Consider the following 27,982-nt stretch of genomic DNA (forward strand, 5'->3'; position numbering starts at 1 on the left):
CTTAAGAACTGTGACCACATACAGTGCTTTAAGAATCGTCGCTGAAAGAGCCCATAGTTAAAAAAAAATCATAATGGAAAACAACTACAAAACTCTCAAAACATGTACAGGTATCGGGGAAATCTTCATAATAGTGGTAACGCAAGGCAAGGAATATTTGAGCTGTATTCCAAAACCTTACATCGTCTTTATTTGGCCAGCCTTCCCATGCGGAACGGGTTATTTTCCAGAATTTCGATAAGCCGTAACCCACGTCAATTACAATGATCTAGACCGTTTCCTCTACAAGAGGACTACTGATTGGATTAAAATGTGTAGTTTTTTTATTTCTTTTCATTCTCTTCACGTGAATTTGCCAATGCTCGTGTCAATCAGAAACGAATGCCACGCCCACCGGGTCGTGTTGGAACCGTTTTGGGGTCTTGCAGCCTGCTCTCCGGCGCCGCTATGTATGAGGAATAACATTACTGCTGAGCAACGAAGGCGGCCAGGGGTTGGGCACTGAGAGCGCTGTATATCCTACACAAAGCTACACTGGATTATACCTTGCGAAATATCAAACAGCAGGGAAGGGGGTGAGTAAGATGCCTCGTTAATTAGTATGAATTAATAACATCCCGAGAGTAGTGTTTATGATAAAATCGTGAAAAATAATGGTACTGATGTTCATATAAATTGAGCCTGAGGATGCGGGGTAGCATGGTCTCCATTTGTAATAGTGCAGTCTGGCTGGGAAATGAACTAAAATATTTCGCTTAACTGTCTTGATCTTATAAGATAACATGAAGGCTCTCATAACGCCGCGATAATTTTGCGCGTGACTTATGCCATTGATCTGTCAACGGTGTCGACCGTAGCAACAGCATGCGATTCCATTTTTTATCAGTGAGCCCTTTCGTTAGTTGCTTGATGTGCCATGCTGCATAGCTAGCTAACAACTGTATTGTCAAGATGGTGCAGCATGACTGCTGGCTCACATTCAGCCATGGTTATTGTGCAGAGGGATAATAATCAGTGGCATGAACGAATACTGTTGGAGTTGTGCCAGTTCTCCAAATTTAAATGCACAGTAATTAAGCGAAACTATCCGATTAAGAATACCACGCCAAATTATGAAGATACACCTGAAGTGCATTCCATACTGACAATTAGCCTACATATTGTGTGACGGACCTTTCATTCGGAATCGCATCCTGAGCCGTTTCCTGCCATTCAAGGTTTGTGTTTCTCAAGATGCGGGCGTTTACCTACTAAAGCAAATTGCTCCGCCAGAGAGGAGAATTGGTAATAAATTAGCTAGCCATGTAGACTTTGGCCGTGTAGACTCTCCCTCTCTTCGAAACCTCATGTGAACTGTTTAATGAAATTAAACGAAGGTGTATTTTAAAATGTCGTGTAAGTTACAAGTCACTGAACAAATACGATTCCGTTTCAGAATTAAAACATCTCAAACCAGTACACACCCAGTAACTCAAAAACGGTGATATTAGCCAAGCAAACTAATGCATGTCGGCTGAAGGCGTGGTGTGCAGTATTTGACTTATAAAGGTGTGCGTGTGTGTGAGGTGCTTCCTTTTTCCAATCACAGCCTCTCAGTTCTCTGGATGTCTCTGCCTTGTAACTATTGCGAAATCGAAGCAGGAAATGCCGTCATGGAGCCCAGCAATGCGTTAAACTTCAAATTCTGGACTCTTAATGTTTCAGACATATGCAAGGTGATTTCAACATGCATACTGTTTAAGGGCATGGTATTGTGTGACGTAATCAAAATTTCCATCAAAATGCAATTAACATTTTAGAAGCTTATTAGGTAGGTTATTACAGGAGGTGGAATTGGGCAATAGCCCAGAGTTCAAAATAATCCTTACTATTGATGAGATTGGTACACTTTTGTTAGTAACATTTTTCAGTCTGTGCCTTGGTAGAGCTAGCAACCAAGGATCTAAATGTAAATCAGTTGTCTAATTCTCAAACATCCATGTGCTCTGTTGGAAGCTGAATTCACCAGAAATTATTTATAAACAGTGTCTGTATGGTGAACATGGAGAACACACTGAACAACTAAATTTACAAGGTGCTCTGCAGCTCGAAGCACCATTTTCATTTTCCGATTTGTGGCTGACATCTAGTACTTGGATTGAGTTGGTAAGTGTCAGGATTGCAAGAGGTTAGTTTTCTTTTAAACAGCAGCAGCAGTCTCCTCCTCCTCTGGGAGCTCAAGAGTAGGGCTGTGTCGTAGCAGTGCTCTATCAAGAGAGCAGCCAGGAAATGCATCCATTACACGGTTTGCTGTGCTTCAAGCACAGGCCAGTGAAATGAATGTGTAGTCTTTAGGTGTCATGGGTAGTCTTTTTTGATACTTGAATATGTGTTCTGAAACAGAAAGGTAGAAGAACAGTTGTGTAATATACTATGCAACAATCAGTAGATCTTTCAGTACATCAAGTCCACAAAGAAACGTCTCAGAGTGGCTAGTTCTCAGCATCACATATATATATATATATATATAAATATATACATACACACACATATATATATATATATATATATACACACACACATATATATATATATATATATATATATATATATATACATATATATTCTTTTTTTTTTTTTTTTTCATTTTAGGCTTTGCGCATACTGCAGGTTAAAACAAGCTTTCTCTTCATGCTCCATCACAGCAATCCTCTTCAGAAACAGAAAGCCCCAACACTCACAGAAGGTCATCTAATATCATTTGGTATTTGATGACCAGTTTAAGAGTTTAAGTCTGTCAAAGGTTAGATTTTTCTGTTGACATGCAGTGCTTGTCACTAACAGTTGACTAATGGACAGATTGGTTACATCCATAGTCGGAAGTAGATAAAAAGCTTGAGCCTCCATTGGATAGAAGCAGTGCACAAAAGCTGAACCTTTTCCATCATCACTTGACTGCATTCTTTACTTCATAGTGTAGTTTCTGTCAATAGTACTCCTTCTACTAGAGCACCAGATTGATGTGTCCCAAGACTGCATTGATTCATCCATTTTGAGCATTCTGTCCCCCATAGGGAGTATTAAACTCTGAGGTTCTGAAAAGCTGTGCATGAGAGACAGTCAATGAGTAGGTTGCAAAAGAAGAAGTCTGATAAGTCTGTTGTTCAGTATTTATGACCCAAGTATAACTATTGGTCGAGGTCATTGTATTATTGCTGCATTTGTAATGTGGATAATATAAAACAGCTAAACATGATATAACTTACATAAACTTGGAGAACTACAGGATGAAGTAACCAATTTAACATTATAGATCTTATAATACGATAATAGTTTTGGTTGTAATACAGCATTCTGTATTATATACTAAAATGATATTACATACAATTCCGCTGGAATACTGCATGTGCTTGCAATTGTTATTGGGGGCAGCATGGAGCATTCTCCTGTGAGATAAGCTGTTTAGCAGACATTGCCCATTTACAAACATAGTCATTTGTGAAAACAGTCTATATGTATTCTATTTGTTGACAGCAGCCTTCATAAACAGCAGTGGAATGTCTGTGTGGAGAGCACAGGATCCCTTTATTTATTTATATAACATGCAGCAGGAGGAGCAATTTAATGACAGTTTCAAAAATGTGATCAGACATGTGGAATTGGGCTCTTTTCCTTCAAATTTGGGGTGTAATTTATTGTTGTCTCTGCCTCAGGTTTCTTGAATCCTAGATGCCAGTCCCTGCTTCTGCCTCTTGCTTTTGTTCTATTTCAAACATTATCATTTTTCTCTCCTTAACAGGGTCTATGGAAAGACAGGGTGCTCACACCCCAGTTCATCATTTATAGTGTGTGAAAGTAATCATGTCAAAATGTTTTCCTCACGTAATTCATTTATGGGTTCTCTTTTACAGTAAATATTACAAAAATATCGATTATTGTCCATCTCAGATTTTCTGTGAGTCAAGGATGGTGTGCTGTGCAGAGTATGGTTAAGTTGGGTATTTCACACTGTTCCCACAATAAACAATCCCTGATACCCAGCTGTGCACACATCAGCCTTCAAATACAATCTGCTAATTTCCCCATATTCACGTCATTTATAAGAAATGTCTCAAGAAACTGGACAAAAATGAACATAGAGATGTTCTATGTAGTAAAGTGAGAGTAAAAGGGATGAGTTAAAACCAGATTGCAAGTGCAGTCCCTGTTTGACCTTCATTTTCAGTGGTGAATTTGGAAGTCACCTCTGGGGATTCTATAAGAAAGTCAAAATGGAAAAATTTTCATTGAGAACACCTTGCATTCATAACCTATTCCTTCTAGTGCCATTGACTTGGGCTCATTTTCAGATACTGGTTTCAATTAGCTTACAAATTTTAATTTCAAGCTCCAGAAAGGTACGTGTGTTAAATGACAAATGTGACTTTCCTCTAAAATAAATGAATGTATAATTTTTTAAGAGTAATAATGTAGTATACGGGTAATATTGATCCCACAGTTAGAAAGGGTGTTGCTCTCTACATTAATGGAGATTAATGGACACCTGGTCTAAATGAGAACTACAGTGATGAATATTATTTAAGTTTTATGTACCTCAGTTAATCAATATGTTTGGGAGTGAGTTACCCTAAATTTAGTGAAAGAAAAAAATAATTTGCCTAACCCCTTTTGGGCTGTATATTGGCATGATCTTAATTTGATATGGTATAGTGCAGGTCTCTTTCTTTTGCATGAGCACAGCACATTAAACATGTAGGGCATCTTATAAAAACCCAAAGTCAGCATCAGAATTTTAAATCAGCATCCAGGCTTTCTTTCTGAGTTTTGACTATGTAGGTATTTGATGTTTGCTTCAACACTGGGTTTTGCAAAGCAGTGGAGTGGAGTGAAGTGTAGACTTTATGAGCTTCCATGAATGTAAAATTAGGTTGTGTGAGTCGGCATGACCTCTTTTCAACATTTCCTTTTCTCCAAGACTGCTTGTGTGTTACTGAATGCTCTGTGATCTCACCATAATGTGGACTAGTATTAAGGAGATGTAACTCTTTAGCTGAGATTTGTAAATTAAGCCTCTGCATTAACCCAAAGGAGGAACAACTTTCTGTATGGGTGGTGGTAAAAGGTTTAGGATCTGGAAGAATATTCTTTGGACAGATGAAACTAAGGTCAGCCTTTACCAGAATGATAGGAAGAGAAGAGTATGGAGAAGGGAAGGAACGGCTCATGATCCAAGGCATACCACATCATCTGTGATGACCACATCATCTCCATGGTGGAGGCAGTGTTATGGCATGGGCATGTATGGCTGCCAATAGGACTGGGTCACTAGTGTTTATTGATAATATGACTGCTGACAGAAGCAGCAGGATGAATTCTGAAGTGTATAGGGCTATACTATCTTCTCAGATTCAGCCAAATGCTGCAAAACTGATAGGACAGCACTTCACAGACCCAAAACATACTCCGAAAGCAACCAAAGAGGCAAAGGCAAATAAGTGGAATATTCTTTAATGGCCGAGTCAGTCACTTGACCTCAACCAAATTGAACATGCATTTCACTTGCTGAAGACAAAACTGAAGGCAGAAAGACCCACAAGCAAGCAGCAACTTAAGACAGCTGCTGCAATGGCCTGGCAAAGCATCACCAGGGAGCAAACCCAGAATTTGGTGATGTCCATGGGTTCCAGACCTCAGGCAGTCGTTCAGTGCAAAGGATTTTCAACCAAGTATTAAGAATGATTATTTTATTTATGATTATGTTAGTTTGTCCAATTACTTTTGAGCCCCTGAAAATGGGGGGCTATGTATATTGCTGTAATTTTTGACGGTTTGTGTGATATTTTTGTTAAACCCCTTGAATTGAAGCTGAGAGTCTGCACTTCAATCACATCTTGATTGCTTCATTTCAAATCCACTGTGGTGGTGTACAGAGCCAAAATCATGAAAATTGTGTCACTGTCCAAATACTTATGGACTTATTAACTGTATGTAGAGAGTATAGCTGGTGTCTAGTCTGTCATGTATGGTGATTTGTATTCCACGGGGAGATGTTTTATAAACATTTACAGCGATGGTGATCTAGCTTAGCAGAGGCTGTATTAATGAAGCATATTGTTTCTCTCTCACCCAGTGCATATAAAGTAAATGTACTACACTGCTTTTTTTAACTCAGACCATATGGCATTTTCTGCAACTCCTGCCTGCCTGTTATTTTTTTGCCCAGCTATTTTCCATAATATTACATAACTTGTCATGATAATGCGTCCTGTTGTAGGTTGGGGTTTAACGTTCTTTAACACTCTTTAACACTTTCCTTCAGTGGTGGAATGAACTCCCCATGGTGGTCAGGACAGCGGAATCCCTGGCCATCTTCCATCACAGACTGAAGACCCACCACTTCAGACTGCATCTCGGTTCCACCTCAATCCCCGCCCCCTAATGCCGGGTTCAGACTACACGATTTCAGCCCGATTTTGTCGTAGCTGACAAATTTCCAGCGTCGGGCCCGATTGTGAATGACGCCGAACAACGAACGGGTCTTGTAATGTGACATAATCGACGAACAGCGATGTGTCTGGGACACCCCACGACACCCCGACAAAAAGTCTAGCATGTCAGAATTTTTTGAGAATCTCCCACGACATGTTCCGAAGTTGACCAATAGGATGACAGAGTGCTCTCTGCAAACATGGAAATTAGGAATAGTAACAGTATATTATTGTTAAACGTCGGTAATAATATTTCAATTGTGGTTACGCATAAAATGTTACAGTAACTGTCAGCTGCATGGAGTTACAGTAATAACAGTAATCAGTATTATTATTATCATATTTGTCATGCTTACAACTACATTTACACTAGTTGTAGAAATCGTGAGACTAGAGACAATGAGGCACATTATGTATCTGCGATTTAGGAGCTGATAGTAAATTCTCCGGTGTAACGTTAATGCGTGAACTCGGCATGCAACAACACACACAGCGCTTCCGTAGCCATGATTGACACTTTCTTGACCCGCCTCGCCAAAGACACGCAAGGACGTGAACGATGGTTGGTTAGGGTCAAACTTGTAGCGTTGCCAGTCTCCCGACCAAGACGAGGCATGATTTTATGGCATTATGAAAGTCTGACATGGTGACCATCATGAAAGACAAAAAAATTGTGTAGTCTGAACCCGGCATAACACCTGCTACCTCTAGGATTGATGTTTACTTTACTTGCTGTATATTTTATGTGTAGTATTGTGATGTATTTTGGATTCTATGTTCTAGTCTAATTGGCTTCTAGTTAACTTACAAGTTAACTTGTGGTAGGGCTTGAATGGTGTTACGCTCACAAAATTGGTCTGTGACTGCTGTTAGCCTGGTCTGATACTGTTAAATCTATCTAACTGGAATGGATACGCATGCGCTTATGTACTATTGTGCTGAAAGTCGAAGTCTGCTAAATGCATGTAATGTAACACTGTCAAATATAGAAAAGATTTGCATCATCCTTCTATTATCAGATCCTGGAACAATGTGCAAAGATGATCTCTGCATCAGTAATCCCATTAACATGGCTGTATTCCCCAGTATAACTATGAACAACTGCATGCTCATTATTGGACAGGGTAGGGTGAATATAAATTTCTCTACTTTTTAATCATGTTTTCTGAATAAGGGTAAAAGAGCTGTTCCCATTAGGCAAGTTCTCATTTTCTATGGACCTGGTTATTTGTTGTCAGTTGCATTTAGGTGGACTAGTCAAGGACTAGTCTAGGACTCACCTGGGAAATCACCCCTTTTGCATGCGCAGTGTATTTCGGATTTATTAACATGTTATTTAGGAGTACACAGTAGCTCAATTGAAAGCTGTCTTTAAGACGTGCATATTTAGGTTTCAGATTGTAGCTGATGAGTAGGATTACACAGGCATAAGGAACAAATGTTCAGGAGCAGTTTTTGTGACAGAGGGTTAAGGTACACTTTCTCATGGGAAATATCCTGGATGTTGTCTACTATTGTTCTACATACAACGACCCTGTTATTCCACAGCATGCCTTTTGCAGAAACAGTCTAGACCGTATATTGCACGTTATAGTCAGAGACTAATGTAGCTGTTAGTTCTTTAAAAAACGTATCCAGTCAGCCTGCGGTTCATTTAAAGGTAACATCTGTTTTTCTTGGATATACCCAGTGTGTGGAGCACTTACAGTCCTCTTTGTCTGTGAGATGGCAGAGCGCTGCACATTCTGTGAGGGGCAGACCGTGGTGAAGAATCTGTGAACTCTAGGGCTGGGTATTGGCACAGATGCCCCGATCCAATTCGATTCCTATTCACAAGGTAACGATTCGATTCAATCCGATTCGATAGGAATGAGATATGAAATACTGTAGCAGCTTTCCATATTTGGAGAGATGTTTAAAAAGCTCTAAAGGGAAAACAAATTGTGAAAATCACTAAAGAAAAGGCCAAAGGTTTCTACAGTCATGCGCCGCTTAACGTCCATTCGCATATACGTCCGTTATAATAAAGTTTAAAAATCCCGAATGCAGAATGGGACGTAGCGGACGTAACTGGACGTAGCGCAGGCAACGCTTCCCGCACGCAACACGTGTATCTCATGTCTCATGGAAATAAAGCAATTGCGCTGCCAGGCGTATAATGGTACAGTACATAGTATACCATATAATACATATGTCTTATAAACATCACATAAACGCCTATGCTAATGCCTTATGTATGTACTGTAGGCTAGCCTACTGTACTTTCTATCGTTGTTTTAATGTGAACTTTGCATACTTACAATTCGACTCATAAGCAGCAGCATCCAATCACGTGCCTATTCCATATAGGTTTGCTAAGTACATAGTATGGTGTTCGCACAACGTCCAAATCACATAACGTCCTATTTCACAGAACGTATCGTGGTCGTTAAGCGACGCATGGCTGTATAGCAAAATCTTTTTATTTGAGGAACACATGGGTATAGTTCCTTAAAAACAAAAACAACGTGTATCATTGCCTACTTATTAATGACACGAAGCAGCAATGTGTTTGCATTAGTTAGCACAAGGACAGCTGGTTTGTAAGGTAGCTACAATGACTGACAAAATGTAGCTGACCGCCAGTAGCAACTCTGCAATTGTGAACAACGTTTTCTTGCTAGCCTAATATGAACAACTAGCTAGCAAACGAACATGAACAACTACGTTTCTCTTGAGTTGCGCTAAATTACATTGCATTGCATTCGTGTACAAGTGCTGCTGTTCAGTTTAGCTAGCTAGCTAGGTAGTGGTTGTGCACTGTATTAAAGTTAAAGCTAAAAAGCTGTGACTGCAGTGCAAATATATGAATATGTATGCCAGGCATCTCCACGATTTCGGACACCCTTCTCCACGCATCATTTTTTAATTTATATCTCTGTACGTATCAAGAGACAAATTGTAGATTATGGTGAAACCCGACACTGCAACGATAGGCTTCTCCTCCATGTTTGACTGGAACCAAAATGTTGGATCATTCGTTTCAGTAACGTGTCACGTTGCCTTCGCCGTGTCGCATCGCTCAGTGTTTGCATAAAACAGAACTCGAGTCTAGTCTAGTTTAGCCGCACCTAGTTGCAAAGCCATAGGCCACTTGTGTCTTGTCGCTGTAAATCGCTAACTCTCATTGAAAATGAATGGCAGCAGGTCGCTTTGTCTCTCTCCTGTGTCGTCCGTGTGACCGTAGGGTTAGCCATGGTGAACACTGAGAGGTCGTATCACAGTTTAAAAAATCGATATAACAGGTTTTTCTCTATGCGTTCGCAGGTCGTTAAACGAGAGAGCGACATCTAATGAGGAGGGACTAGTAATTGCCTTTAATACGACAGTTAGGCTGTCAGAGTCCGTCTATTTTATTCTCTGACTGTGTTTAACCATTTCGGAAATGAACCTAGAAAACCGGAAAAAATGCATATTAGCCTAAAAGATCGATCCATAAATTGTACAGATCGATATTGAATCGGACGAATTAAAAAAAAAAAAAAAAAACGATTAATCGAAAAAAACCACGATATTTTTGCACACCCCTAGTTAACTCTGAATAAGAGTACATTGTTGTCAAGTGATTGGCACATTAATGTATTTTTCATAGGATTAAAACTATGGCCAGCGAGCTCCCCACCTAGTCATCATAACAGTCCTAATAATGATGCAGGCAATACGCGTAAGACTCCCCTGTGTTAGCATGATCACATCCTGTATTGTTATAAAAGAGGCTGTATGAGGCATTGCATGGCGTGTACATTGCATGGCATTCATTAGTGGCTTGACAGTGTAAAATGTAGGCAGCAGATTATTCTGTTATGTTTACTTCACCAAAGAAGCTGGCAGTAAAGAGGACACCACTGTTAAGCTGCATGCCAGGGAAATGAGAGTCTCATTCCTCCTTTGTTGTGGAGCAGTACACCAGGCTTCATCTGCAAATGATATCATTGTTATTTGGCAGCCAGTTGTCATCTATGAAGGACTTATGAGTTGTGTTTTGATGGTGTATGGTTGTAAATTGACATGGACTTGCTACTCCTTCAGCCCTGCTGTAAAGTGTGACGGTGCTAGGCAGTGACACAGAGCTCTGCTTGTAACCAGAGGTTTGATGGCTTGAATCCTGGGTGGCCACTGCTGATGAGGACGGTACTTATCCTGAGACGCTTCAGCAAATACTCAGAAAATTGATAACATGTAGAATATGTGGTGTGCATTTGCTCTGGGTTTACACCTCCTAATTCTAGGATTCTATAGACCAGCACCAGCCAGAGATGGTAATAATTATCTATGAGATCATAAAATACTTTGGAATCTAAAAGATTAAAAAATCACTGAGGAGATGTGCTCAGTCAGTCTGCGTTGCTGTGAAAGTTCTGATGCAGGAAGTTTGTGACATACAGTGGGGTGCTGGGCTACTGTCCTGTGTTGAGGTAATGGGGGTGGAGTGACCTCTTTCACAGCTGTTGCCCATCTGTGCAGAGCTCCATATGGATGGGCGTCACTCATGCAGGGAGAGTGCCTCACACACCTATAGGCTCCATGCTCTCCTCACATGTCCAGCCAGGGAAGTGTTGGGCACGGGCATGGGTAAGGGATCTTCATCAGTGGGCATGTGCACAAAAAATATACTACACCTCTATATCTCTATTATATACCAATATACCAATTAACAAAAACACCTGACTAACAAACTGTGTTGCTTGTTTACTGTGCTGTTATGCTGTAAACCGCCACAAGGTAGTGCTGCAAATCAAGCTCATTTCTAAAATACATTGTCAAGCTTTAATTGCTTGTCACATGTGTCATTACAGTTCATGGTGCAGGCAGCATGACTTGACTACCACTGTAAATTGTGCTCCAGCTCTGGAATAACAGTGCAAATGTAGCAGAGCTGAAGTGATTAGCTCGTGTGAGTCCTGCGTAAAGCCTTAGGTAGCAGGTAGCAGGTAGCCAAGCGGTTGCAGCGGCTACGTCATTCCCCGAGACCTTGCTAAGTAGTGTTGTCGCCAATAGGCTAGGGGCAATTTGCGTTTAGCTCAGCTGGCAACAACGCTGGCCGTAAGGGGTTTGCAGCGAGCAGTGAGAACCAAAGTTCGAAACTCGCTCACTCGCTGACCCATGTAACACAACGCAAGATACCACCCGCTACACAAAGTCTTCTTTAGTAATTGAATAGGTTCCTATTCTCTCTGAAGACCTGACCTGTAAATACAGGGTGTTTCTTCCGGGACACACTCCGAGAGTAATAATGAACAAGGCTGGTAATTGCACTTCCTTCCCAAATGGCCATGAAGATGAGCTCTCCAGGAATTGTCTCTGTCGTAGATTACATTTTTTATTCCCCTCCATTCCTTCTCCTCATATCTTCTCTCCACAAAGTACGCAGTTAGCCTGAACAATCCCAGCTCTGTGTTAGTGTGGCCTGGGGGGTGGTTGCTTCTGACACACAGGATGATGAAATTGGTGTTTGGCCCAGAAAGCCATGTTGCATGCTGGGATGGGAAAGGCTGATTTTAGACATTGGCGCTGTATGATGTTAAGCCATGAACCAAATGCTGAGTCATTTGCTCAGTGTAAACGGTCAGTTATTGTGTGTCTTTTTGTGTAATATGTTTGCACCAATTTCAACATTGGTAAGAGCAGACTCATGCATAAAGGGTAGGTTTTGTGCATTTTTTAAAATGGAATGGAATACTCCGCATACAAATGACATCTTAAAGCATGTATTTCTTATTTTTCTGAAATGCTTTTAGAATGGGCTTCTGTAGATCTGTGGGTGCGTGTTTACTATGAAAAAAGTGTCAGCATGTTCAGCATTTATTGGAAAATACAACAGAATGGCATGAGGAAAGCTGCTTACATGCCAAGGATATCCTCTGCTTGGTTTTTCCAAATGTGATTAAAGAATGGGCTGCCTCACACTGGTGCTGTACTGGAGAATGTCCCAAACTGTGTAGATGGACACCTGCACAGCAGGGATAGAGTGATCTTCAGAGAAAAAAAACTATTATTTATTTGATGATTAGGCTATATTATTTTTTTATTAATTCAAGTGTCTGTAGCTCAAGGTGCTAATATGACTGGTCTGCAATGATAGGGGTCCTGTGAGGCTAGGCAGATATAGCTTCTGTACTTGTCTCCTTGGTTTGGCAGAGCTAGGATGTCTCTCACAGGCTGTGGAATCCTGGAAGTCACTCGGAGGCCATGTTTAGCTGAAATAAAATGCATTGAACAGGGTGCTCCGGTGGGGCAGTGTGGCTGTAATGTCACTTGGTTTTGTGCTCCAAGAGCCCCATTTATTAGAAAGCAGAATGAAAACTATGATTAGAATGAGGTCTGGACCTTTGAGTCTGACATGTAAAAGCCATTCTTTCTGCTGTCCTTGTGAGGTTGGTAAAAGAGTATACTTTTTGTTGAGCAACAGGGGGAATCCCTTGACCACCTGGACCCGAAGCCAAGCATTTGCCAATTAGTGTGCGAGCACAGTCCTTCCTCACATGTTCAGCATTAGGATTACAGAATGAACGATGTTCTTGGTGATGCTGAAGACTTAACAAAGTGTCCTGTGAAGAGCTGGGTGACACCTTAGAGCATGTAGTTCATTTTATGCATTTCAGGTTCTAATTTTCAAATGTGAATTTAGGGGAAAACACTGAGCTGAATGAGTTAAAATGTCTTGTGAAAAGCTTCATCATTATATTCCCTCACAAGCAGAAATCTGGCTGAGAAAATGTCTTGCTGAACAGAACTTTGAAAACATTTGCTGGAAGAAAAGCCTAATCATAATGCAGTTTCACAAGGCATTCTGTTGGAGGCGGTCAATAAACCATCCCGGTGGGAGATTTTTTTATTTTGGGGTCAAAAAGCCATCCGCCTGGGAGATTTTTGGATTCTGGGATAAAGACACCAGTCCCACCTCAGATATTCCCATTTTCCAGATATCAGCAACTGCAGCTTAGAACGGCTGAATCTGATCCCCTTTTTCCAACTGGCAGAAAAAACAGGGATTTCCAGCCTAGCTGCCTTTGTCTCTTGTTGTGATGTCTATGATAGATAGGTGGAAGAGGCAGGGAGTGAGAGAGAGTTGTGCGCTGTTTCTCCTGACTGCTGCTGCTGGTGGATGGGAGTGAGCAAGTAAATAATAGCCCTCATCCTTTCACACTGTCACAATTGACAGATAGATCAAGTAGAGAATGTAGAACACCTCCATCTTCAGTAAGGGGGTGGATTCTAGTTTTTAGGAGTGTGTCTCACTTGAAACACCATTGCATACTGACAAACTTTACTTGTGCATATTTCATAATTTATAGATATTTGACTGTATACCAGTGACCTTAAAAGCTTTATGTCCCATAAAAACTGAATGTGTTGATAAATATTCATTATAAAGTGACGGTGAGAGCTATGGGTCAACAAAACCCCACAGAGGGCTTTTTGTAATGTGGAGGTGATGCCAAAGTGTCTTTTGCTTGTAAATTCTCATGAGTAAAGTATTGTTCGATACCAGGGAACACGGAGCTCAAGGAGGGAAAACTCTGTTGAGATGGGGTATCTGATTCAGGGTCCTGAGTACTGTCTAACCCTGCTTTTCTCCCTCATAGGATGATGTAGGGCTTGAGACGGGTCCAGCCAAGCTGAGCAGAGATGAGCCTCACATCCTGGTTCTTGGTGAGCAGCGGGGGCACAAGGCACCGCTTGCCACGCGAAATGATCTTCGTTGGCCGAGACGACTGCGAGCTAATGCTCCAGGTAAGGTTGCCAGAGAAGCACTGACCCAGTCCAGTCCGGTCCAGTATGCCTGAACCACAGGCAGTACAAGGCTGGGCCAGGGTGAAATGTCACAGGAAGAGGAGCCACTAGAGTCAAGCTGCAGCTGTCATATGGACTCACATCCAGCACTCTCATCAAAATAAATGGCTTCTAGTCTGCTCTTTTGTCTAGAAGACTTCTTCTCTGCTGTCATGACACAGAAAGTTCTTAAATTCTTAATTTCCTGTTAACATGCCTAACTGCTTGGTGATTGACTTTCACATTTTCATAGGGAAACCTGGTAGTCTAGTAAGATCTACTAAGAAACTGTCCAGAGGAGACATACAACATTAGTTGTGTAAAACAAAAAAAAGAATCAAAGTGAGACTTTGAGCAAACTAGCTATGCACCACCATTATTGTGGATGACTGGCTATAACTAAGCTAATTGTATATTTTAGTTATCACTTATTGTCACATGACTTGTCAACCCACTTTGGATCAGTCACGTATTTTCTCCATTTACCATTTTCACTTGAGCCTCAAGGTGCTGACATTCTGCACATCTCAGGATAGGGCAGAGAAAGGTAAATCAGTAAGGGGAAGTCTCCCCATCTTTTTAACTCAGTATGTACAGGTATCTTTCAACTGCTGTTAGCTTGCTCCTGGATTTGATTGTCATAAAGACTGATATTAGCTAAATGGGTGGAATGCAGGTCAGGCTTCTGATGTTCTGCACTGGTTGCTTTGCTGGCTGTATAGGCATGGAGGCACATTCATTCAGAATGTATCTACATGATAGATGTAGAAAGTAACACTCCAGCCAGTGAACAAAGCCCCACAACAGCTCCATTTGACCTTCTGTCCTCTCTCTGTCCTAAGGTGCCATGAGCAGGCGTTGCAGCCTCTCACAGCTCCTGTTATGAGCTGTAGCTGCAGGGTCTCTATTAACATGCAAAGAAGTCACGATGTTGAAGATGCGGTTAAAATAGATATATACATTTCTCTAAATATTCACATATAAGCAGGTATGATTTGGTTTGGTGTGGTTTAGGCTTCATCTTAGTCTGTTGGACTTATTTTAGCTTCAGTTTATGATAGATCGATCAGTCTTAGCTCTGTAGTATCTCTTGGCAGTACATTTACATTTACATTTATTCATTTAGCAGACGCTTTTATCCAAAGCGACATACAAAAGTGCATACAGTAAGTATAGCGACAGTACGGGGACAGGGTGTGTACAGTTCCACAATGAGACAGTAGTTCTCAGCTGAGAGTAAAGTCTGTTTGAGGATGCAGTACTAGCTAATTTATACAACTACAGGGTATAGGGCAACTAACAAGATCCAACTTCAAAGCAGCACAATGAATGCCAGAGTAAAAAAAAACAACAAACACAAAAACACACCGCAATTTTTAACAGCACTGATCCAGATGGGGAGCTGAAAGATGACAGCAGACAGGAGTTGGGAAGTGAGTGGTCAGGGAGGGGAGGAGATTGTGTGATAGGTCAGTCCATGTAGAGTCTGAAGAGATGTGTCTTCAGACCACGTCTGAAGGATTGGAGTGATAGTAGTCAGTAGTCATTAGTCTCTTATCTAGGACTTCTCTCAATTTAGTGAGCTTGTGCATATTGATGTTATTTTCATTTTAGTTAAGCATAAGGTTTTAATAATTGCACAGAGGAAGACACACACAAGCTCCGACCTCCATAACAAACCCATCACTGTGATGCTGGTGTTCCTGATTACAGGCTGGGTCTGCTGAATTGTAAAAAATGTAACACTGTAACAGTGGATCAGAATGTAACAATTTAGGACATTGGTTTTGTTTAACTTCACGTAGAGTTAACAGTAAAACCTTAGTTGAAATGAAATGTGCTCAGATTTAGCTTAGAGAGCACTGACTTCCTAAATTCTACTTTCTGAGAGAAGTTAGAGACATGCTGGCTGTATGTACATTTGCGTGCCTTTGATTCAAGTCAGTGTGATGGACACAACCAATGATTCATCTTTTATTCATCACATTATTTTTGTCGGCAGTCAGCTCATGTTACATGGCTCCAAGTAGGTTACATTTTAGAAGGCTTAGCCTACTGCACGAAAAATTCAATGCCAGTAAAAGTGAATGAAAAGTGCGCAAAACGTGCATGGTGTGCTAGAATGCAGTGCTATAACTTAATGCATCAATAACATCTCTGCCACAATCTGGTTAATGATATTGTGTGGGTTGATAAAGTCTGAGTGACTAAAAAATGAAAGAGAATTCTCAGGTGAGGTTATAAAAAGCACTCCCATATGCACATACTGTTTATAAGTTGTGTTATGCTCTTTTTCCAAAGACTTGTGGTTTGTTATCCAAACACATGCAATACCAGTGACCAGACACAAAACCAATGTGGAACGTACTGTAAAGTCATATTGGTGTGGTAAGGAGATTATTTGTAAGGAAAAAGTACATGAAAAGTACATTGTATTGTATGTACAATACTTAACACAAAAATATGATCATCTAATTCCCTATGAAACTGTAGTATGAAAAAGTATATATTGTAAATCTACAAAACACATATTTTGATATCCGGTGTACACCATGTTGTACATTTCTAAATCTGTCCATTATTGCCCTTTTCACATATTCAGTCATATTTTAATCAATATCACATTTTTATAATGGATCCCTGTCCCTCTTTTCTTCCAGTGAGACCCAATTTCAAATTAAGAAATTCTGTCTTCTCCTGGCCAGCCGTGATTATATAAGCCCCTGTAATGGAGGATAGCAATCAAGAACAGCTTCTGTTGGAAATTGTGGAGGAATCAGGATTTAGGGGGCAGGTTGATCTTTGCTGAATAACTTCTATCAGCCAGGGTGACGTGTGTGTAAGCCCTCATTTGCAGGGCTATCAGTAGAAAAGGGGCAGATTCCTCTGGGGTTAAATTTAGCTTGATGAGGCATTCGCTGTGGTGGTCAGGTTGGCACTCTGCCAGAGCAAAGGAGAGGAAGTGCTTGGTGGAATGCTTCATGAAATTGATATACAAGTTTACTTCATGTTGAGTTCTTTCTTGGCAGTGGGCACTTTTTCTCTCATTGGGTCAATTCCAGGGAGCTCAAGCCTCATTAGCATGGTTTTACTGCATGATCTTAATGAGAGAAATGGCTGTGTGTTACAGAGGTAAACTCTTTAAATGTTGAATGGTTGTTAATTTAGTGTTCCTGAATAAACACCTGAAAACATATGACATAGCTCCCTTTATATAGCTTGCAGAGTGAGGAGGCCACATTTTTTTGCACACTGTGTTTAAGTAATGTAAACTGTAACTTATTCAAGTAATGTAACTGTGTTCATTTGCATCATAGCAAATGTGGTGTCATTTGGACAGAAATTTTCCTTGACGTTCTACATTCAAAGTTTTCTAATTTTTTGAGAGAATTAAGTTTACTGCCTCGATCTGATCACAACTGAAGTTTAATGTAACAAATGCAGCACTTCAGTGTAAAGCCGTATGCATTACTTTTGTAGGAACTGGAAAATGTTTCAGTGTGTTCTAGAATGAGTTTGATTGGAGTGGAGATCGATTGCTTTTCCCTGTAACTGTTCTGTTCTGCTCTGTGATTGGCTAGGAAAAGGGGAGGAAGAAAGAAAAAGAGTAGTATGTGGAGTGTGTTGTGGAGTGGCGCTGAGATAACAGTTATCAACATGAACTCGTTTGGTGTCTGTGAAGTTATTGTACCCATTTCTGCACCCCGAAGACGACTTTAAGTACACAAGAAGCAGTCGTTTTAATTTTACGCTCAGTCTTCTTGCTTTGGCAGAAGGACTGTTTCTTCAGTATTCCACATTTGACGCTGATAACCTAGCTTGCACAGTCCTAGATACATGTTTTGTACGAAACACCTAAATTCCAGAGATAGTGAGACCCAGCATAAGAGCATCTGCCTAGGAAGTAAGATAATTTTAGTAATGTAAAATGCCAGTGATAATGATAATGTGCAATGAGACTGTAGATGGTGGTTCATCTTTGTTGGAGTTTATAGTATGTGGCCCCATTAGGGCATCAAGCTTTACGTAATGGTAGAAATGAATTACTTGTGTTGATTTGCATGTTGTGTCTGTGAACGAATCACTGCATTTTTACCCAGTTTCATTCCTCATTGTGCTGAGCTGCTGCCTCCATCCACAAGATTGTCTGGATTGATTTATTATTGATGATTATCCTGCCTCACAAAGTGACTTAATTAAACAGTGGCATTGATAAGGGGTTGAATTTATTACTGTAAACCTTCTATTTTTCCTGCCCTGCTGCCAGTATTTCAACAGATGCAGGCTAGTTTGAATGAGCAGTGCATAGGATAAATGTTGAGGTTTGTGTTCTAAAGCAAAAATAAAACTGAAGTTAAATTAAACAGGTAAAAAAGGCCCTGTTTAGTAAAATGGAGTTTATTCTTCCTAGTTAGTTCTCATGTGACCTGGATGGAACAGCACAGCGGGGTAACTGTGTTTGCTTGGTTTTGCTTTTTTTTAAAGTGTGGATTGTTTGGAAAAATAGTTATGGACTAACCAGGTGTACTTTCAGAAATTTGAGAATTGAATGCCATTTATATGTTCAAAGATGACATTATAAAAAAGTCTTGAATCAAACAATATCGTCCATATCTTCTTGAAGTTTAAGCTGAATGCCATCATGTGGAAGTGGAACACTTGGTCAGGGTGACCAAGCTGACCAGTCACACCTGTTTCAGACAAGAGAGTTGTGTAGCTTAAGGGGAAATTCTGTTTCCATATCTGCCCCATATTTGACCTAGATATCCTGCACTGTTTTCTGGCTAGTTTTGTGTCTCATTTTGGGCCATTCTCCATGCGATAGGGAATGTTGTCCAATTACTCACCACTTTTTCTCTCTCTCAAATTCCAATTGATCCACTTATTAAGGTTGGCAAGAGATGTAGCCTCTCACTTTTTCACTCATTCTGTCATTCCCTTACCCGTTATTGCAATAGCACAACTAGTAGATTTGCAGTCATCTAGCATATTTCAGCTAGAAAATGTCTTTTCTCTCTTTTTAACTTTCACTTTCTTTTTCTTTCATTGTCAACACGTTGACTCACATGAGGTTTTCGCTTCAACTGATGATGCACTTTTACAGTGCAATTTAGAAAAATGATCATGTCATATCATGTAAGATTTTTTAAATCTAAATGGTTTTTAAGCTTTTTTGAAGGAGACATCCCCACTGCATTTAGGTGAGAATCTTGTAAGTATAAAGGAGGATTTCTCCTTGATTGGTTTTGACAACATGTGTCTCACAGAAATATAATTCATATTCTTACATTTCTACAAATGTAGCTGTTTTTAAACCTGTATAAGTTTAAGAACTATACTGATTATCCTCAGTGATAATCGTATTAAGTCCAACAGCAGTTACCAACTACTGTTTGTGTTTGTACAACCAGCTCAGTGATGGTGTAACAGTGTAGATATAAACTGAAAAAGTACCTACATGTGGCAAAGAGATTCTGCTAAAATTGCATTCCACTAAAACTGCATTAAGCCAAGTTGGCTGAGAAAAAGAGCAAGAATTCATCTGCTGACAGAGGCCCAACTCAGCAAGACAGAGCATCTCTACTTTCCTGTTATTGTGAGTTATGAGTGCAAATTGTTTTATTTCAATTCTACAGATTTTCCTGTTTTGAGTTGTCACAGCAGTGGTGTCTATCACAGAAAAAATGTCTTATCTTTTTGTCAACTAACTCAGTTTTTGAGTTGTTCTTCTGTTGCAATAATGAGGTCAGGTGAAAAATAAATGCCATACCACATCAGATAAACTGTGTTCATTCTGAACTGCTGTAAGGTATGAGGCATGAGTTGCGTGGCATCAGATTAGTGTTCCGATCTGCTATTTTTACAGCTCAGTGCTTGCAGATACAGATACAATATGGTAACACAATTCTAGTTAAATTAGATGACAGGAAAGCATGCTGTCAAATTATTTCATAAACCTTCATAAAATACTTGAGACACATACCAGACTGTACCCCTTCCTCCACTGGTAAAATACCCCTGGCAGATTTGCATGTCTGTAAGTAGGTGGAAAGTGCTGTGCTGTGTGTAGCTTGGAAAGTCACTTGCTTTGCCAATGTAGTCTAAACACAAATGTATTCTTGCTACCACCCATGATCCAGGTGTATTGATAATGTGAGACCACAATTTGATCATGATCTCTGGCCCTACGCCGGAAATCTGGCGTGCAGAGATTTTAGATCAGGCAATGAATTATTACCAGACCAATTCTATTAAAAGAATTGGTCTGGTAATTAAAAACTGTCACTGACGTGGTGTTTTTTAGAATGAGTTTTAACCAATGGTAGCCTGGTAGCACGAGAGCAATGTGCTTATCCAATCGGCAACTAGTTTCAACTTTCTGTGAGGCGGTGCCAGGAAGTATTTGCGGAGACTGTATCAATTGATTACTGTACAGTAGGCTAGCATGCATTGAAATAGAGGGAGCATAGAAGCGAAACTTGTGAAGGTTGGCACAGACACAAGCACAATAGAATGGGAGATGATAAATAAATGGTGATAGGCTTGGTTAGATGAAAGTGGTAATGACGGACAAATGTTCGGCATGATACAGATCCCTCAGACAAAGCAGATGTTCGGGCTCTTCGTCAATATTGCCGGGAGCTGTGGCCACTGTAGCTGCTGCCGCTTCATCCATCCAAGACCGCGTGTGCAATCATAAAGTCCGCGTTTGTACATTTATAGTGGAACATGTCCTGTCTTTCAGGATAGTGCCAGCGCTAGTAGACCTATGCAAAACATTCTCACAGGAGAGAACTGCATTCTCCAAACTTAGCGCGCCAAATACACAGGCCAGCTACCTATCCACTCACGGCATTGCCTGTCACATTAGGCAGTGTTTAGCTAGGGTGACCATACATCCTCTTTTTCCCAGACATGTCCTCTTTTTGGGACGCATTTTTTAGGTCCCAAAAAGAGGACATGTGCAGGAAAAAGAGGACGTATGGTCACCCTAGTTTAGCACACAAGCTGTCAAAACAGATGTTTTCACTGAACATTTATGAGTCAACAAACTGCAACATGGATAGAATTCTCAATGTCTTGGTCTGATTCTATGATGATGACTTGGACAAAGTTGTAACACAGCATCTTGCTACTCGACCAACTTTTATTGAAGTTGCATTTTTCATTTTTAATAGTATTTAAGAAAAAAGGAAGCACTTTCAATTTGAGCACTGTAATACAAAATCATATTCATATTTGTATTTTTTTTTGTTTGTTTTACAATTTTGAATCAAAGCTGTTGTGGTAACGCTAAATTTACGTGTGTCCTATTTCAGGTTCAGAAAATTTTGTTGCTTTAAGCCCTGATTCCACATTTTTGGAGAAGCTATCTTTATATTTTGGATATTTATTACAATAAACCAGAATAAGGAATAATGATATATATATGATATATATATATATATATATTGCTGAAGTACAGTTGACATGAATACAGACTGCAGTGTTGAGGATTCTGTTACTAACCACTGCAATATTACCCTGCTTGGATGAACCATGTCCAAATAGTGCTTATTTGTGCATGTGTTTATAGTCTCGGAGTGTGGACAAACAGCATGCAGTCATCAACTATGAAGCTGCCAGTGATGAGCACAAAGTGAAGGACTTGGGGAGCCTGAATGGGGTAAGTGAGAGGTGATGTGAGTGCGGTGGTGAAGAAGTGGAAGGAAGTACCACAAAGCAGTATAAGAGCAGATAGCAAGAATTAGATTCTCTTTTGAATAGTCTGGGTTAAGACACCCACAGAATGGAATAATTTAGCTGTGTTTACTATTGTGAGAATATAAGTAACGTCATTGGTATATTATTGAATAATGCTAATTTTATGAGTGATTGAATATATGTATGGTACCTAAGGTCTGTTCAGTTCACAATACTAATAATAATAAGTTATAAGAATAAATGGTATTATATTATTTTTAAAATAATGGATCTCCCTTCTTCATCTGCTTGTCACTACATAAAAATACAATTGCATGCGTATCAGTCAAGATGAGCATCTTCTTTGAGCACAGCAAAGCATATGAAAAGGGTAAATTAATTTTCTATGCATATCTAGGGATTGAATATCTGTGCTTACAGTGGGTCTAGCCGTTGCACAGGAATCCCTAAAATCAGTCAGTGGTCAGTATCACAGTAACTGAAGCTTCAAGATTTTACAACATTTTTAATGACTTATTTCAGGCTTTCACAGTTAAATAATACATAAGAATTACATGTGCATTTGAAAGTGACAGCTGGAACTAGAGTAGTTTTTTAGCCTTCTCTGTTTATTAGACTTTTATCTGACTAATTTACCTCCCTGTTAGTGCTAGGTTGGAAATTTACAGTGAGTGACTGTGCCAAAGATTTGATTTGGCTGTGTTCAGTCTTGTATTAAATGGCAAGAGAACAGTGCCAAGCGCATCATCAAACCCAAGACTGTCAGAGAAACTCTAAACCAGGAGGTTTGAAGGGTCCTGGAGGGAAATGAAAGTGAGCTGAAAGGGTCACAATGATTTTAAGCCTCCAAGAATAGCCTTGTGGCACCAAGTGTGCTGTAATGAGGCAATAGCTTGTATATGTTTCCAGCAAAGAGCCAATGTCCTCAAAGCATTTGAGTAACAATTGTGCCCTGTATACTAAAGCAGTCATATTCTTCTCACAGACATTTGTGAATGATGTCAGAATCCAGGAGCAGATGTATATCACTTTGAAGACTGATGACAAGCTGAGGTTTGGTTATGATATCCTTTCAGGATCATTGCAACATATCTACCCACAGACTGCGTCCTCATGTCGGGAATCTGTTGTCTGGGTGTTTAACGACAGTCCCTTTTGACAAACATTCTTTCATTATCTGATAAACACTGTTGTCTATGGTCAAGTTCCTGTTTGGGCATTCAGAATGGGCTTCTAAATCCTCTGGTACATCAACCCTGAAATAATCCATATTTCAGGGGTGTTGGCTCCCCTTGGTAAGACCTCATTAAATTCCCAGAATAATTTCCCCTCACAAATGTGATTGCTGCTCAAGTATCCCAGCCCATAGAGTTTGCAGTTCAGTTGAAGAAGAGTGCACCTCTCCATTCTGGGAGAGCAATCTCGTGATGCAAGTATAGGGTGAAAAATGTAGTCTGTGCTACAGTGCAAAGTTTCCCCTTTGATTTCCCCTCAAAGCCTGCCCTTTGTTCAATGTGCCTGTTTGTCCCATTCTTCGTGTAAAGGAGTATCTTAATGACAATTTTTATATATTTATACAGTGTAGTACAGTGTAAATTATTGATTATTGCTGTATTGCCCAAATATTAAACCTATTACATACTTGATGTATGTAAGTAATAATAACCTATAATACAGTATAGGCACAAAATTTGTAGACATAAAACAGTCACTAATTTGTTTATTTTGTAGGATGTACCATATATTTCACATATATTGCAACATGTATCCCTTGTAATTTGGATTTCACATTTGCCAGTGACTGACAACATTGAAGGGTGTTATCAGTGAACATTCAGTGCCTTCAGTAGCTAAGCAGATGTTTTTGTAGCCTCACTGCTTCCCTTGAAGAGAGGGGGCGCACGCTGTTTTCCCTGACCTGTCTCACATACCAACCTGTTCACGGTGGTCCGAGGGGAGCTGCACGTCCCAGAGGAGGCCCTTAAGGTAGGACACTGCTCGGAACTGCAGTGTACAGCATCCTTCTCAGTATCCTATTTAAAGGCCATCTAGAGATGCCTACTGAAAAATAAACATTCGCATGGAGCTGTGAGGTTCATAGAAATCCAAATCCATTCTGCTTTCTCTTGAGTTCAGTTTTGTCATGCTTCCATATACTTCCATGGGTGCTTAATTATGCAAACACTTTCGGATTATTCTTTTCAAAACTGTTGATTACAGTTGACAATTAATTTTAGGCTCCAATGAGATATAATTAAGCTAAGGATCAATGCATTTTAAAAGAACAAACCTTGGTGACCTTGAATAGGAGCAAACTGGGAACACTCTGTAAAAGGTCCATGTGATAGTGGGAAATTAGTGGTGCCCGCTTGTGCTGTTGCCTATTTCATGAGTCACTGCAGGAGTCCTGCATACTGTGAAATTCATGTAATAAGTGTTAGTTTTTCAACTGCAATGATATGAAGTAATCATAAGGCTAGTTTAAGGTATACGCACATCTCATTCACTCATAGAACCCTTTATTTACTGCTCTTATAATAGCCCTGTGCTTCATTATGGTTGTGTGCCTGACGTGAAGCGATATTTTTGGCTCTTATGATGCCTGCCCCCCTCTTATTTTCCATTGGTCAGCATGAGAAGTTCACCAGTCAGCTCCAGCTGACCAAGAAGTCGTCCGACGGGGAGACCTCCAAGTCCCCCAGCACCAAAGCCACAGAGAGCAGGGCGGCGGAGGGGAGCTGTGAGGGGCCTGCCAAACCAAATGAAATGCTCAGAGGAGATGAAAAGATGGCAGGTGAGTGTGGTGTGTCAAGATCTTCTTGGAGTACACCGAGGAGGGCTCCTCTCTTCTAACTTTCAAACTGTGTTTGGCTGTAAATCTACAGGTGGTAGCTTCATTCCATTCGCTCTTCAGCCAAGCACACGCACTAAATGTCGTTGTCTTGCACTAAGGAGGATTTCTGTTGCAACAGCATATTGCCATTAGGGTAAATGAACCTGTTTCGTGATAGTCTCGACTGCCAGTCAGTCAGAAACAGTGGAATAATATTGAGAGATTCACTGTGCAACACAAATGTTAACTGGGTCTTTTCAGTAGGGAACACTGCTGTAAAATCTTTATTTAGAGTGTTAGGAGTGAAGAGGCAACATCGCATAGCATATTTTAGTTTGTGTGCTCTGTATGTGTTATTGTTTTACATGAAACATGTAAATATAGAAGACCTGAGCTAAGGGCTGTATATGTTACATATGTTACATATGTTTGAATGTTAACAAAATTAATCAAATCTGTCTTTGATTTCACAAACAGTACAAGTCAATGATAAAATTAATTAAATGATCTACTGCTACACATGAAATACCATACACTGTTCCCCAGATATTCTCACCAGGCCTTTAAAATGCATCAAAACTCAAAGGTCATGGCATATAATGAAAGAACACACATGACTTCCTGTAAACATTTTATTGTCAGGTCATGCAATGTTTTTTGGAATGTAACATTGTAATATTGTGACATTTTGCCCCCTATTTTGAAATATTTATCCAAAATATAAAGATAGATTCTCCAAAAATGTGGAATGCATATCTGTGCTCTAGGTAAATACTTCACTGGTTGATGCATAAAGAGAATTTACCCAAAACTGTAAGAGCACGTTTTGAAAAAATGGACCTTATTGCCTTGTCTTTTGGCAACCAAACATCTTTAAAATTTAAAAAGTGTGGAGATATTGGGCCATGGAGCAAAACACAAAATAATCAAATTATTAAATACATTGTCTTCTGTCCATGGCAAGGACAAGTTATCAGTCTGTTAGCCAGTAACCTAAAAATCAGTTTTGACATCCGACTTATGTGGCATAAAGTTGTGCGATGCATGGTAAGATGCAAATTTCGCTTTGCATAATTGCAGAGTAAGCTCAATAAAAGGGTTGCGTAGCCCCACGCAGTCACATACCACAGGGCACTGCTCCACTTCAAAACACCTGATATGAATTTCCAGCTATTCTCTGTCTGTACACTTATATTTTCTCCACCATATTCTTTTGGTTAGTGAGGAGGTATGAGAATCGACTTATAAATCTACAGGTATCTCTTCAGGCCCCCCAAACAGCAGTGTCTCAAAATATTTTCTAAAGGAAGGTACTTTTGTGCTCAGACGGCTGAGACAAGCCACTGCCATAAAAAGCCAAACATAAAACTGCCGGAAAGCACAAGCACCACTCACCAAGAGAACGCTTTGCTGAAGTGAAAACATGACATTTGGGCTGTCTCAGGAGCCTTCGTCAGACAAACAAAACATTGTGTTTTTCGCTCAATAAAGTGTATTCTTTTTTCCCGGAGAGAGTGTTATGCCTTTTTTTGCAGGTTCCAAATATTTTCTAGCCAGTAAAACAGAAGGACATTTTGCAGCAAGAATGCCTTTAATTCCACCTCCACCTTGTTATGTCTTCTAGATAACTGTTAACATTATGTTAATGTCCACCACCCACACTCTCAGCCAGTTTTCACACTACCAAACTATGTTGTTTGTATGAAGAAATGCTGGCAATGCTTGGCTGTCCTTAATGCTGTCAGAATCACCATGCATAGGAGAGACATGGATATCGTAACAGTCTAAGTCATGCATTGATTTTTAAGGGTTTTTGTACATTACTGGTACACTGTTTTTGTTGTGTCCTAATGGGTTAAAAAATAAACACCTAAGATCTGAATTGCATTTGGGCAATAATTTTAACACAGACACTCATGGTAATATGCTGAGTCATAATTTATGTCCAAATTCTTCCTCAACCATATCGATAAACTGCTTTTAAGCATAATTCATCCACAATTTGAATTTAGTCAGAGCTACTGTATGAACCCCTCCAGTAAAGCTCTGCAGAAAATGTTGATGACATGAACAAAGTGTGAGTAATGAATAAATAGCTTCCTTGCAGCTCTTTTGATTGTTCTTTGGACATTTGGCAGTGTGGAGGTGGAGAAGGAAAGCATCCAGAACCTTGTTTGTACCTCTGCAGAATGTCTATGTATGGGACAATCACATTTGTTCACACCCTTTTGATAAGTAAGAGGTCCCTGTTCAGCTATTCAGGTTCAGGAATCGATGGCCAGTAAAGCAGTTACTCACCAACCATCATTTATGTTTTTCTTCAGGGGATCTCGCAGCGCTGCATCGGGGGACCCCTCTGTATGGGCAGCCATCTTGGTGGGGGGACGGGGATGCTGACGATGAGAACTCCTTCAAGCAGGAAACCAAAGGGTCTAGCAAGAGGCAGGAGAGCAGTGTGTCAGGTAAAGCTGGCCACTCCCAGCTACTAACTGTGCTAAAGGGATGGCTCTTTGATCCACCATGGGTCTCTGAAAATGATCTGAACCTGGTATCCACTCTGGATACAACAGTGTCCATAACCACATGCATTGGGGAAGTGGGATGTTGTGATATTGTGATGTCGTATGGTATTCAAAGGTCAGTTTACTAAAATGGTGCACTCTATGTCTGTATGTATGTTGTAAGTCCTTGAACCTGTTTAAGGTACATACACATCATATGTTAAATGCAGATTTTTATACCATTTGTACTGTATTTACTGTTCATGATTATTTGTGTTGTAAGTAGAAAAAGTTTGTGTAGGTAGTGAGTCTGCATATGCTGATCTCAGTGGGCTGCATTAAGGCAGGAGAGTGGTGGAGTTTGTTTTTCGCTGTGCTTGGCTGGAGGGTTTTGATCTCATTAAGTCTGGCAGTGCAGGAATAATAGGATCATGGATTATTGGTGGCTCAGACCATGCAGATTAGCTCAGCAGGGGACCCTGTGAACACAGCAGTGTCTAGAGTCAAGAGCAGACAAAAGCCAACCTTTTGGCCTGGTGTGGTGTTAGGGGAGCTCTCCATGTCTCTATTGCACATAGGTGTGCTATTGGGCCTCGAGCAGCTCCATCACTCCAGCTGGGTCACTGACATGTTATGGTTCATAATTCTCAAAGGGCCAGGGGTTT

General features: G+C 40.2%; 1 protein-coding gene across 7 annotated transcripts in view; it reads left to right on the forward strand.

Moving 5' to 3' along the window:
- Window positions 1–473: 473 nt before the first annotated feature.
- The window catches only part of LOC118777303 (centrosomal protein of 170 kDa-like), a 60,951-nt gene continuing 33,442 nt past the window's right edge, over window positions 474–27,982 (forward strand). For all 7 annotated transcript variants that reach the window (XM_036528132.1, XM_036528134.1, XM_036528150.1 and 4 more), the window contains exons 1-7: window positions 474–575; window positions 14,093–14,240; window positions 21,856–21,945; window positions 22,969–23,047; window positions 23,911–23,969; window positions 24,615–24,777; window positions 27,141–27,278. In XM_036528132.1, coding sequence (XP_036384025.1) covers window positions 14,136–14,240; window positions 21,856–21,945; window positions 22,969–23,047; window positions 23,911–23,969; window positions 24,615–24,777; window positions 27,141–27,278 — 634 coding nt within the window. In that variant the 5' untranslated portion in view covers window positions 474–575; window positions 14,093–14,135. The remainder of the gene's footprint in view (window positions 576–14,092; window positions 14,241–21,855; window positions 21,946–22,968; window positions 23,048–23,910; window positions 23,970–24,614; window positions 24,778–27,140; window positions 27,279–27,982) is intronic.

This window comes from Megalops cyprinoides, chromosome 1, assembly GCF_013368585.1.
Source record: "Megalops cyprinoides isolate fMegCyp1 chromosome 1, fMegCyp1.pri, whole genome shotgun sequence".
NCBI classification, from domain to species: Eukaryota; Metazoa; Chordata; class Actinopteri; order Elopiformes; family Megalopidae; genus Megalops; species Megalops cyprinoides.